The sequence below is a fragment of the Gekko japonicus genome, unplaced genomic scaffold (genome assembly GCF_001447785.1).
Source record: "Gekko japonicus isolate JY-2015 unplaced genomic scaffold, Gekko_japonicus_V1.1 scaffold3004, whole genome shotgun sequence".
Taxonomy (NCBI): Eukaryota; Metazoa; Chordata; class Lepidosauria; order Squamata; family Gekkonidae; genus Gekko; species Gekko japonicus.
Genome location: NW_015164752.1, coordinates 97,620 through 108,693, shown reverse-complemented (window position 1 = coordinate 108,693; position 11,074 = coordinate 97,620). Strand labels below are relative to the sequence as shown.

Below are 11,074 nucleotides of genomic sequence, written 5' to 3'. Positions count from 1 at the left end.
CCTAAGCTGAGTTACTGTGAGCTAGCGCACAGTTTTTTAACCTCTGGCTCACAAATTTTTGCCTTAGCTCAGGGAGGATGGCTCCAGAGCAAACTAATTTATGCAGTAGCCAAATCACTCGCTCACGACTTTAATGCCACTAGCTCACAACGTACAATTTTTGCTCACAGGACTCCACACCTTACAGGGAGCATTGCTTATAACCAGGGGTCGTCTCGTAGAAAAAGAGGTGCAGGAGCTCATTAGCTTAACTTATTTGCATATGCCACACCCCCTGACAACTGAAGGCAACACCCACCACTCAGGCTCCACTGGACTGTTGTGGATTGCTAGCTATTGGGGGGGACATGCAGATCTGTCCCTCACAGAGGAGGGAGAGCTTATACTTGAAGGCGGGGGGGGGGGCCTCCGCAACTTACCTGGCTGCTTCTTGCTCCTTGTGGCCCAACTGAGGGCTGCTGGGAGCAGGGGGCGGGGCTTGTTGCATGTGCCCACCCCCTGGGCTCCTTACTGCCGGAGCTCCGCTCCTGTGCGCTCCTGCAGAAAATGACCCCTGCTTATAACATACCATCATATATGAAGGACCACCTTCTCCCTTGTGAACCCACACATTCCCTCCGGGCATCTTTGGAGGCCCAAAAAGCCTTCTCAGTTGTGGAACCAAAACTTTTGAACTCCCGCCCCAGGGAGATTTGCCCATCTCCTTCTATTGGTATCTTCCACTAGCGGGTGAAGCCTTTTTTGTTACAATTGGCATACCTCCAACAGCAGTTACTGGCCCTCCTCCCTGGTGTCTGGTGTTGTTTCTTTACGTCTTTTTAATGAATTAATTTATCATTTTAAATGTTCTTTTTAATTGTTCAAGGCTTTTAATTTGTTTATGTTTGCCACCTTATAAACCCTGATCGGGTGGAAAGGCAGCATTCAATAAATACATAAATGATAACTATAAAAATATAGAATGTAATCAACACCAAAGCCATCCGAAGAGGTCAAAATGAAATTTAATGTTGCATTCAGCAAATATATGGAAGTGTTGAGTGAGAACTCTTTCAAGTAGCAGGTTTAAAAGAGAGCGTTGAAAAGCACCAAGCGGAGGCCCTGGCCCTGGCCCGCACAAGAAATAGGAGATTGAAACGGTGCAGTCCATTCTGACCGCAAGAGGAGGATCACCTTCTGGAATGTTCTTCCATGTTAAAAATTAGAAAGAGTGTTGCGAATAGGAAGCCAGCACAGCAAGCAGTTCTTTCTAACCTTGACTGCTTCTCCCTGCTCTGCTACGTTTCTACTTGCAGAGGGTTTTTTTAGTGGTAAACACTCAAAAGCTAGATGCTGCCACCTGCAGCCTTAAGTGGTGCCCTCTTGTTCTCTCGCATGTGTGAGCCAAACCATAAAAGCCTAACCCTTCCTCTGAACAGGGCATCTCCAGCCTTTTCTAAAATCCAGGTGGGCGTCATGGGGCCCACCAGACTGCAATGCATGCACATGAGAGGTCACATGATGGGGAGAAGAGGTGCCAGAGCTGTGGGAACTCAGTGACCATAAGAGAAGCCATGTTGGATCAGACCAGTGGCCCATCCAGTCCAACATTCTGTGTCACACAGTGGCCAAAACCCAGGTGGCCTCAGGAGGTCTGCCAGTGGGGCCGGACGCATAAGGACACATGCAGAATTGACGGGTGAAGGGGTTAGGTAGTGACGGGCAGCAGTGTTCCCTCTAAGCTCAGTTAGTGTGAGCTAGCTCACAGTTTTCTAGCCTCCAGCTCACAGATTTTTGTCTTAGCTCAGGAAGGACGGCTCCAGAGCAAGCTAATTTATGCAGTAGCCAAATTGCTTGCTCACAACTTTGATGCCAGCCGCTCACAAAGTAGAACTTTTGCTCACAAGACTCCACAGCTTAGAGGGAGCATTGATGGGCAGGGGTATAAATCCAATCTCTTCTTCTTCTTAGCCGTGCTGGGTTGGGCTGGGGGAAAGCGGGAGAGGGCGAGGAAGAGCTCTTCAAGGGGTAGGCACATTCTCTGAACCTTCCTGTGCTCAAAAGTAGCCTCTCCACTGTTGTCTGCCTTGCCCCGTCATCCTAACACTGTTCTCACTGTGTGTATGCATGCCGAGAGAGACAGGAGGCACTAGTGGAATGGACCTTCCAGAAAACAGCAGTAAAGGGTGGCTCAGTAGATTCTGTGACCCGCCTGAAGGTCCTGACTCGTGGCTTGAAGACCACTGCCTTAGAAGAAGAGGAGACTGGATTGATGCCCCGCCCTTCACCCAGAGTCTCTCAGAGCGGCTTACAAACTCCTCTCCCTCCCCCTCCCCACAACAGACACCCTGTGAGGTAGGTGGGGATGAGAGAGCTCTTTCAAGGACTGCTCTTGAGAGAACGGCTCTGAAAGAACTTATGACTGACCGAAGGTTAACACCAGCAGCTGCATGTAGAAGAGGAGTGGGGAATCAAACCCAGTTCTCCCGGATTAGAGTCCACACTCTTAACCGCTACACCAAATGGGCTCCTAAAGACGATATGGCGGCATTTGCTACTAAGCAGATTTGGTGGAGCAAGCGAATGGTCTGGCAAGGGTGGGATGGGAGGCCCCCTAGAAAGCCCAGGATTGTTACGCAGAGGTGGGCAATGAGAAACCACCTACGAACATCTCTTGCAGGTCACCATCAGTGGGCTGTGAACTGACAGCACTTTATACACACACAGCGAGATGGCAACAGTTGCCTTCATGGAAGGTTCCCAGAGGCCCACGACTGGCTGTGGGGAAACAGGACGTTGGACCCCTGGGTCTGCTCCATCAGGGCTCTCTTTACTGCCTCTGTTTCTCCCCCATCCAGGACACCTGACGGACGACGACCTCTCCAACTTCCTGAAGAGGTGTCGGCTCGGCCTTCAGCCCAAAGGCCTCATCGTCATTAAGGACAACATGGCCCAGGAAGGCGTCATCATGGATGACGTGGACAGCAGCGTGTGCCGCGACCTGGACGTGGTCTGCAAGATCATCCGCCGGGCCGGGCTCAGCCTTTTAGCCCAAGAAAAGCAGGATAACTTCCCAGATGAAATCTACCATGTCTACACTTTGGCCATGAGATGAGGGCCCTGGAGGCCGGGAGAGAGAGAGAACGCTTTCCCAGAAGCCCTGCGGGATCGTGTCTTGAGTGAGGAACCTCCTCCAGAGGGCCCCTTTGGAATGGGCAGGGGGCTGAGACCACCAACCCTAGGAGCCGGTCCAGACAGCGTGGGGTGCACCTTGACTGTTTTACCGAGATGGGTTTTGGTGGGGAAGAATTCGAGCCTTTTATCCTCTGGTAAAGCAGCGGCTTGGAAGAAAATATATTTGTGCTGTTGGCAGGTCTTTGTTGTCTTGTGGATTGTGGGTGGCTGTGGGGGGTGGGGGTGGTAAAGCATGTCCTTCCCCTTGCCAACCTGACCCAGGAGGGGAAAGTCCTAAATGCGGCAGGTTTATCAGGCTTTGTTTACGCCTCAGGAGCCTTGGGCTATAGAGTTTCAGTGTCTCTCTCACACTACATAAAGCCAAATCACTTTATTTAGATGGTCAGCTGAACTTGCTCAGCGATACAATACACTTAATAAATCAAAGTGCCTTCAACAGCCAGGATCTAAAGCCCTAGGCTGACCTGAACGGCTCTCCCCTGAGAAGAACATCAGAAGAGCCCTGCTGGCTCAGATCAGGGGTCCATCTAGTCCAGCATCCTGTCTCACACGGAGGCCAACCAGTTCCTCTGGAGGGCCAACAACAGGGCAGAGAGGCAGAGGCCTTTCCCTGATCAGAACATCAGAAGAGCCCTGCTGGCTCAGATCAGGGGTCCATCTAGTCCAGCATCCTGTCTCACACGGAGGCCAACCAGTTCCTCTGGAGGGGCAGTGACAGTCTAGGGAGGCCGAGGCCTTCCCGATGTTGTTTCTTGGCTTTGGGATTCAGAGGATTAGTGCCTCTGAGTGTGGAGGTTCCCCTCAGTCACCATGGCTAGTAGCCATTAATAGACTTATCCTCCATGAATCTAATCCCGTTTTAAAGCTGTTTATTCCTGTGGCCATCACTGCATCCTCTGGTAGTGAACTCCACATTTTAATCACGTCTCCGTTTTGTCCTCTCAGCAGGTCTTCACTGAGCTTTACTGGCAGAAGGCAGCTGTGATTCCCCACCACCACCCCCGTCTTGAGAACCAGAGAGGTTCAATTACCTGGGCTTCTTTGGCTCCCTGGGGACAGAACAGACGGACCGCTGGGTCTCTCTCAAGTCCTTACTCCCCGTTTGGTTCTGTTCTGTCCCAATCTTGCTCCACCTGCCACAGGGAGTTTTAAGGGGAATTTCAGAATTAGCAAGAGCTTGTGTGCAGTTTTCACTTTGCGATTTCCTGCTTCCCACGTATTCCCACCTATTGGGAAGCGCCTGCATGAATCACAAGGCAACACACGTAACACTTTTCGTGCGGTGGAGTCCATTAATTACTTGGAGGGGGAGGGAATACAAACGGAAAAGCACAGCTGACCTTGCCTATTTAGCAGTCTTAAGGCCAGAGAAAAGAACAGAAGGATGACCGACGGCTAACCTGGGGATGCTGCATTACTGGTGCCTCGGTTTCCCAGAACAGGTATACACCGGGGGGTGGGGGGAGAGATGATGACAATGAATCCTAAACATGTGCAGATGGGAGACTTCAGAGGGCTCTTGCGTAATTCTTTGCTGAATTCAACGTGTTGCATTCCTATATCTGGCAAGGGTTAATATTAGGCCGGGCAAGAGTTTCAGTGTCTCTCACACACCACGTTCCTTTGAGTCAGTGTTCTGTGCTTGGAAGCTAGTCTGGAGCTGTGACACCCCCTTCGGAGGGCAGTAAACAGCTGAGATCCTATACTGAACACGGGAACAAATCTGGGGGGGACTCCCCCCTGACCATGGGCCAGAGCTGTGAGGGTCAGGGTGTGGCGGGGAGTTCCTCCTCCCCCCCTACCCTAACACGATGGGCATGCTTCGTTTGCAACAGTCTTCCGAAATTCCTTCTTTCCATTGTGGGAAGACCACACCAGGCTGCTGCTGAGAAATCTTCACAAGGTTCCGAAACCTGCGTTCCCAATATTATCTTATTTATTTATTATTTTCCATTTATATCCCGCCTTGCCGGGAACCGGTGCTCTGGTTGCTTTCTAGGAACGTGTTGTTGTTGTTTTTAAGCTGGAATGAGTTTTTGATAGACCATCGTGGCTCCCGTCGAGTATTAAGGAGTCAAGAGAAGCAGTGTGGCCCCCTCTTATTTGGGAGGACTGGTTTTCACTTTATCTGTGTTCTTTGCTTTTGTAAACTGGGTATTTTCTACTGCCACCAAGAATTTAAGGACTTCCAAACCTTCTCTCCTTTGCTGTTGGTAATGTGACCCAGAGTCTGGGCTTTTCGGGGATCTATGTGGTCCTGAGGAAAGATAGAGCTGAATTCTGGGATAAACTTGAACAAAAGACGATTTATTGAAATAAGACCAAAATATGAGGTTGCTTATTCTGTAACTGTTTGGGAATAAGGGACTTGTAAATATGTCTGACAAATGTATCTCACACACTGTCCTTTTGACATTAAGATCCCACTCTGACAGGAATCTCCCACACAGGTAATTTTAAGTTCCTTCCAGATCTTTAGAGTCTCACTTTTTAAGACATAAGACTGCACTCTTTTAGATCCCACACAGACTATCAGAACTCTCACTGACTGAACTCTCTAACTGAACAATTCCAACAACTTTTTCTAACTGACTTTCATAACTGACTGACACTCACACAGATCCACACAGAACAACTCCTCCCACACTCTGTCATCCTCCAATCACAGCACACTTGTCTCCCTCAATCATTCTACTCTGCTATCACTGCACTCCAACCAAACATTTAAAGAGACACACACACACACAGTAAAACAAGGAACCATTACAATAAGATTGCCAGAGATCTCAGGGCACAGGGGAGGAGAGAACGAAGATGCTTGGCAGAACAAAGTAAGAACACGCAGATGACTTGTAAGCTATCGGCTAGCAGGCTACCATGCATGAGAAAATGTATAATTCAGAGGTTGCTGGAAACTGTGAATGTAGGGATGGTTCCTGAAGCATTAATAGAGAACTTGAAACTATTGGATATGGAAGTTAAACAGCTGGACAAACAACAGAGAAGGATGAAGCATTATGAGTTTAAACAGGGCAAGGCAAATGATAATAAAATATTTATCTTGGTTGGAGAACTGAATGGGTGGTGGTGGTGACAAAAATAGGCAGAAGGAAAGTTAAATTCAGAAGATCAAATATTGCTCATTCTAATAGTATGGGATTTGATGGTGCACATTTTCTATATATCTGTTTCTCAAGTGTAGCCTTTATCTGCAGATACCTAAATCTATGGATTTGGTCCACAATGACACTGAACAGATCTTCCTGGAGACTTGCCCCCCCCAGGTTTGCAGAAAAATCTGACATCTTTTAAACACACACACACACACACACACACACACACACACACACACACAAAAAGACAGACCCTCACAAACCTTAACTGGTGCAGACACGTGATTTTATTGGCCAAGCGGAACTGCTGAACATTCTCATTTGCCAGAAATGCAGGCTGAAGAGTTGGGCAGGATTGTTCAAGCTGAGTTCTCGTTGGTCAAGGCACAGATCCAACCTGCCAAGGAAGACCTCCTTTCCCTCAGCTACCCGTGATCATGCGGTTTAGTCCCAGATTCTGTCCCATCAGAGAACGATGCCTATCCTTCGGTTAAGGGAACAAAGGCCAGGTGTTCACAGAAGGATGGAGGGTCACCACCAGATGTGACAATTTATGAACTCTGTGGAGACCAACCAGCTGGAGTTGAGCTCGCAATGAAGATCTTTAGCATGCTGGCACACTCCACAGCCTGTGTTTCATGTGTGTGGTGAGGTGTCTAGGTCCATGCTCTGCCCCGCTAACTCACACATCCTGTTCCGTGGAACTGCCGTGGTCTATCAGGAGGTACCACTTTAGTCTCTCGGGCAACGGAAGGGCTTTGACCTTGACCTCCACCGGCCAGGGTCGCAGGCTCTGGCGGATGTGGACTCGGCAGAGGTGTTTCAGGGTGGGCGGAGAGTGCTCCAGCTGCTTGAGGGAGCAGAAGAGGGTCTTGATCTTCTCCTTGTGGAAGCGGCAGTTGCTCAGGTTGACCTCGAAAGGGCTCGGCAGCTTTACGGCCGGAGAGCTGGCCATCATGAGCTCCAGCGCCGTCTCGGCCTTCTGCAGGAGGTCGATGGAGAAGCTGTCGTCTTCGGATTCGCTGATGTGGGAGCACAGCCTCTCGAAGATGATGTCAAAGCCTGACCAGCACGAGGGTCCGTGGAGGGAGCAGTTGTAGGAGGCCCCCGACTCCAGGAGGAAGCGCAGGAGTGGGAAATGGAGACGGAAGCTCTTCAGGCAGAGGTGGGTGAGGGACTCGTAGGAGGGGCACTCGCTAGGGTCAGCGCCGTGGGCCATCAGCAGCCGCGTGACCTGGAAGCAGAAGCGGCTGATCTTCTGGGCCTCGTCCTTGTCCCCTCCCACCATCTCTCCCAGGAGGAAGATGATGAAGGTGAAGACGGTGTCGCCATCTTTGGTAGTGGCCTTGACATCTGCACCTGAGGAGAGGGAGGACAAAGAACCTCTTTCAAAAATCTGTTACACCAACTTTCCTCTGAGGAGATCCGAGTGACGTATGTCAGTCTCCTCTATGCCCTGAGAGGTAGGTAAGAACTGTATGATTTCAAGGGCAAATGTGATAACCAGTGCAGGATTTGGGCTCTCAAGGAAAGGAATGGTAGAGTTGGGGATGGGGAGCGGAATCTCACCTCCTTCTAGCAAGAGACGAATGTTTTCTGTGTTGTGGATCTGAACTCCGTCGCTACTGGCCAGAGCGTGGAGCAACGCTGTCTTTCCTGGGGGGGAGAGACAGAGACTACCCATCAAAGACCGACAATGCCACAGTTCCAAAGGAGGATGGTGTCAGAGACACATGGCTGGACATCGTGTCAACGGGAGCCAAGACACCACCTCCTCTCCATTGTCAAGCGCGAATGTGTATGTGTAGTCCGTGTACACAACACAGCAGATAACAGGGCCGCACACGCTGAAGGCAAGTAAAGATTGAGTGCGCCGGCTCCATCCCACATGGGCACATTCGTCCCAAAATTGGGGGCAGGGGGGAGAGACGGGGGAGAAGAAAGACAAAGCAAGCAGGCACTGACCATGTTTGTCGGATGCGTTGACATCAGCACCGAGTTCGAGGAGACGCTGCAGACAGGGAAGGCGTTCTGGCTCTTCACTAGCGAGGTCCAGTGGGCTGCTTTCGTGAATCTAATGAGATGGGGGGGGGGCGTTGAGAGAGGAAATGACTCACTGGCAGCACAGAAACCCTTTTATTTTTCTTCTGAATACATCTTAAATCATGACGTGGTTCATCTACCAATTGGTTCTTTGAAATGTCTTCCAGCTGGTTAGTTCAAACCTACCTGTAAAATTGAGCCCCCGACTTCCTCCTACGTGTGCACCTTTCCTCAGGCCACCTCCAGCCCACCTGTTCCTCAGACTGCTGGCTCTCCACTGTTCTTTCAGCGTTTGGGCCTCCCTGCCGCATAACTTTCCCTGCTCTCCAAGAACAATCTCATCACAAGAACATCAGAAGAGCCCTGCTGGATCAGACCAACAGTCCAGCATCCCATCTCCCACAGTGGCCAACCAGTTCCTCTGGACAGCCAACCACAGGGCTTAGAGGCCGAGGCCTTCCCCTGATGCTGCCTCCTGGGTCTGGGATTCAGCGGATTAGTGCCTCTGAGTGTGGAGGTTCCCCTCAGTCACCATGGCTAGTAGCCATTGATAGACTTGTCCTCCATAAATCTACCTAATCCCCTTTTAAAGCTGTTCATTCCTGTGGCCATCACTACATCCTCTGGCAGCGAATTCCACATTTTAGTCACTCCCAGTGTAAAGTAGTATTTCCTTTTGTCCGCCCTGAACCTACTGCCCGCCGGTTTCATTGGATGCCCTCAAGTTCACTCACTGTGCCAACCATGAAAGCAGAAAACTGGGCTGTGCCACAGACAAGCAAGGTGTCTACCTGTTCAGGTGGAAAGAGATGACTTTGTTTGCAACTCTCAGCATGCACCCCCCTATACTATTCCTGTCCAGAGGGCCTCTGAGAGGTTTTTAACCTCGGCCAAGCTTCCCTTTCACTCACAGAAGATGGACTGCAAACCTTCCCACAGCAGGTTTGTTCCTTGAAATGTTCATGCTGGCTCAGCCAACTGGTCGTCTTCGGACGGGACCAGTTTGCTGCATACAAACGTACATATCTCTGTATGCCATATTAGGCCGGTGTGCAAATGCTCCATGAATGTTCGCTCCTTACGGCTCAATGGCAACAAGCTTATTATGGAGGCAGAGTGCTCGGGACTGTGAGACCGTCACTTTGTGAAGCAGGAAAACAAAACACATTTATTTACAGCAGAAAGGAGCAAGTCCAGTAACACCTCAAAGACTAACAAAATTTGTGGCAGGGGAGGAACCTTCGTGAGTCACTGCTCACTTCTTCAGATACGGCTAGAAAAAAAGTCACTTTTGAAGAAGTAAGCAGTGACTCGCGGAAGTTCATACCCTGCCATAGATTTGGTTAGTCTTTAAGGTGCTCCTGGTCTCTTGCTCTTTCCTACTCCTACAGAAGAAGAAGAAGAAGAAGAGATTAGATTTATACCCCGCCCTTCCCGCGGAGTCTCAGAGCGGCTTACAAACTCCTTTCCCTTCCCCTCCCCACAACAGACACCCTGTGAGGTAGGTGGGGCTGAGAGAGCTCCTTCAAGAACTGCTCTTCCAGAACAGCTCTGACAGAACGATGGCTTGTCCAAGGTCATCCAGCAGCTGCATGTGGAAGAGTGGGGAATCAAACCCGGTTCTCCCAGATTAGAATCTGCACACTTAACCACTACATCAAACTGGCTCAGACAAACTAATGCAGCTGCCCATCTTTATTTACTTCACTGATATCCTGCCTTTCCCCCAATGGGGACCCAAAAGGAAATGGCACCCTTTCCCTCGCCTCCATTTTACCCTCACAGAAACCCTGCGAGGTAGGTAGGCTAGACTGAGTGTTTGCAACCGGACAAGGTCGCCCAGCGAGCTTCTGTGGCAGAGTGGAAATTTGAGCCCAGGTCTCCCAGATACCAGTCTGATACTCTGACCACTACCCCACACTGCACAGCCCTCCCTCCCTCCCCCAACACACAGAGTAAGGCCTCTTCAACACCAGTGCCGGAAGGGTGGATCTCCCTCCTGCAGGGCTGCCACAAGGGCACTGTCATAAGATCGGGCGCATGGATCAGGTCCGCCTAGACTGGCATTCTCCTTCCCACAGCGGCCAACCAGATAGCCCCAGAGGGGCCCCAAGCAGAGGCGCAGCACAGCCAAAGCCTCTCCCTCCTGGAGCCTCTCAACAACCGTCACTCAGTGTATACCACTCCTGAATGTGGAGGTTCCATTTAGCCATCAGAATTAATTGCCTGAGAGAGCCAGCAGGGCGTAGTAGTTAAAACATCAGACTAGGATCTGAGGACCCAGGTTCGAATCCCCTCACGCCACGGAACCTTGCTGGGTGACCTTGGGCCAGGCATACCTGCTCAGCCTAACCTGCCTCGCAGGGTGGTTGTGAGGATACAATCGAGGAAAGGGAGAATGATGTTAGCTGCTTTGAGTCCCCATTGGGGAGGAAGGTGAGCTATGAATAAAGTAAATCAAATTAATTTAATTAGTCCTCTGTTGAGTCTTACTTTTAACTCTCCATGAATTTGTCCTTCTTAAAGCCATCCAAGGAAATGTTCTTTGCACGTTGTGACAGTGAGTTCCACAAGCAAACTATGCACGATGCGAATAAGTGTTTCCTTTTGTCTGCTGTGAATCTGCCCTCTGCCATTGAGTTTCTGACTGAGAGGAGGCGACCAGGACTGTTTTCCAGGATTCCAAATATGCCCCATCGCAGACAGATACCTGGGGACTAGGACACTGGCCAGAGACTATTTGT

At 50.3% G+C, this 11,074-nt stretch overlaps 2 protein-coding genes across 2 annotated transcripts in view; one reads left to right on the top strand and one right to left on the bottom strand.

Annotated features, from left to right (window-relative positions):
• Positions 1–2,710: 2,710 nt before the first annotated feature.
• On the top strand, positions 2,711–3,347 carry NTMT1 (N-terminal Xaa-Pro-Lys N-methyltransferase 1). The gene is made up of 2 exons (XM_015409656.1): positions 2,711–2,735; positions 2,838–3,347. The coding sequence occupies exons 1-2, from the start codon at positions 2,711–2,713 to the stop codon at positions 3,092–3,094; spliced, it is 282 nt and encodes a 93-aa protein (XP_015265142.1). The 3' UTR covers positions 3,095–3,347.
• A 3,215-nt stretch (positions 3,348–6,562) lies between these two features.
• Positions 6,563–11,074, bottom strand: part of ASB6 (ankyrin repeat and SOCS box containing 6) — a 17,351-nt gene continuing 12,839 nt past the window's right edge. Inside the window, exons 5-7 of the mRNA XM_015409658.1 lie at positions 8,253–8,361; positions 7,857–7,943; positions 6,563–7,646 (exon numbers count right to left, since the gene is read on the bottom strand). Coding sequence (XP_015265144.1) covers positions 6,970–7,646; positions 7,857–7,943; positions 8,253–8,361 — 873 coding nt within the window. The 3' untranslated portion in view covers positions 6,563–6,969. The remainder of the gene's footprint in view (positions 7,647–7,856; positions 7,944–8,252; positions 8,362–11,074) is intronic.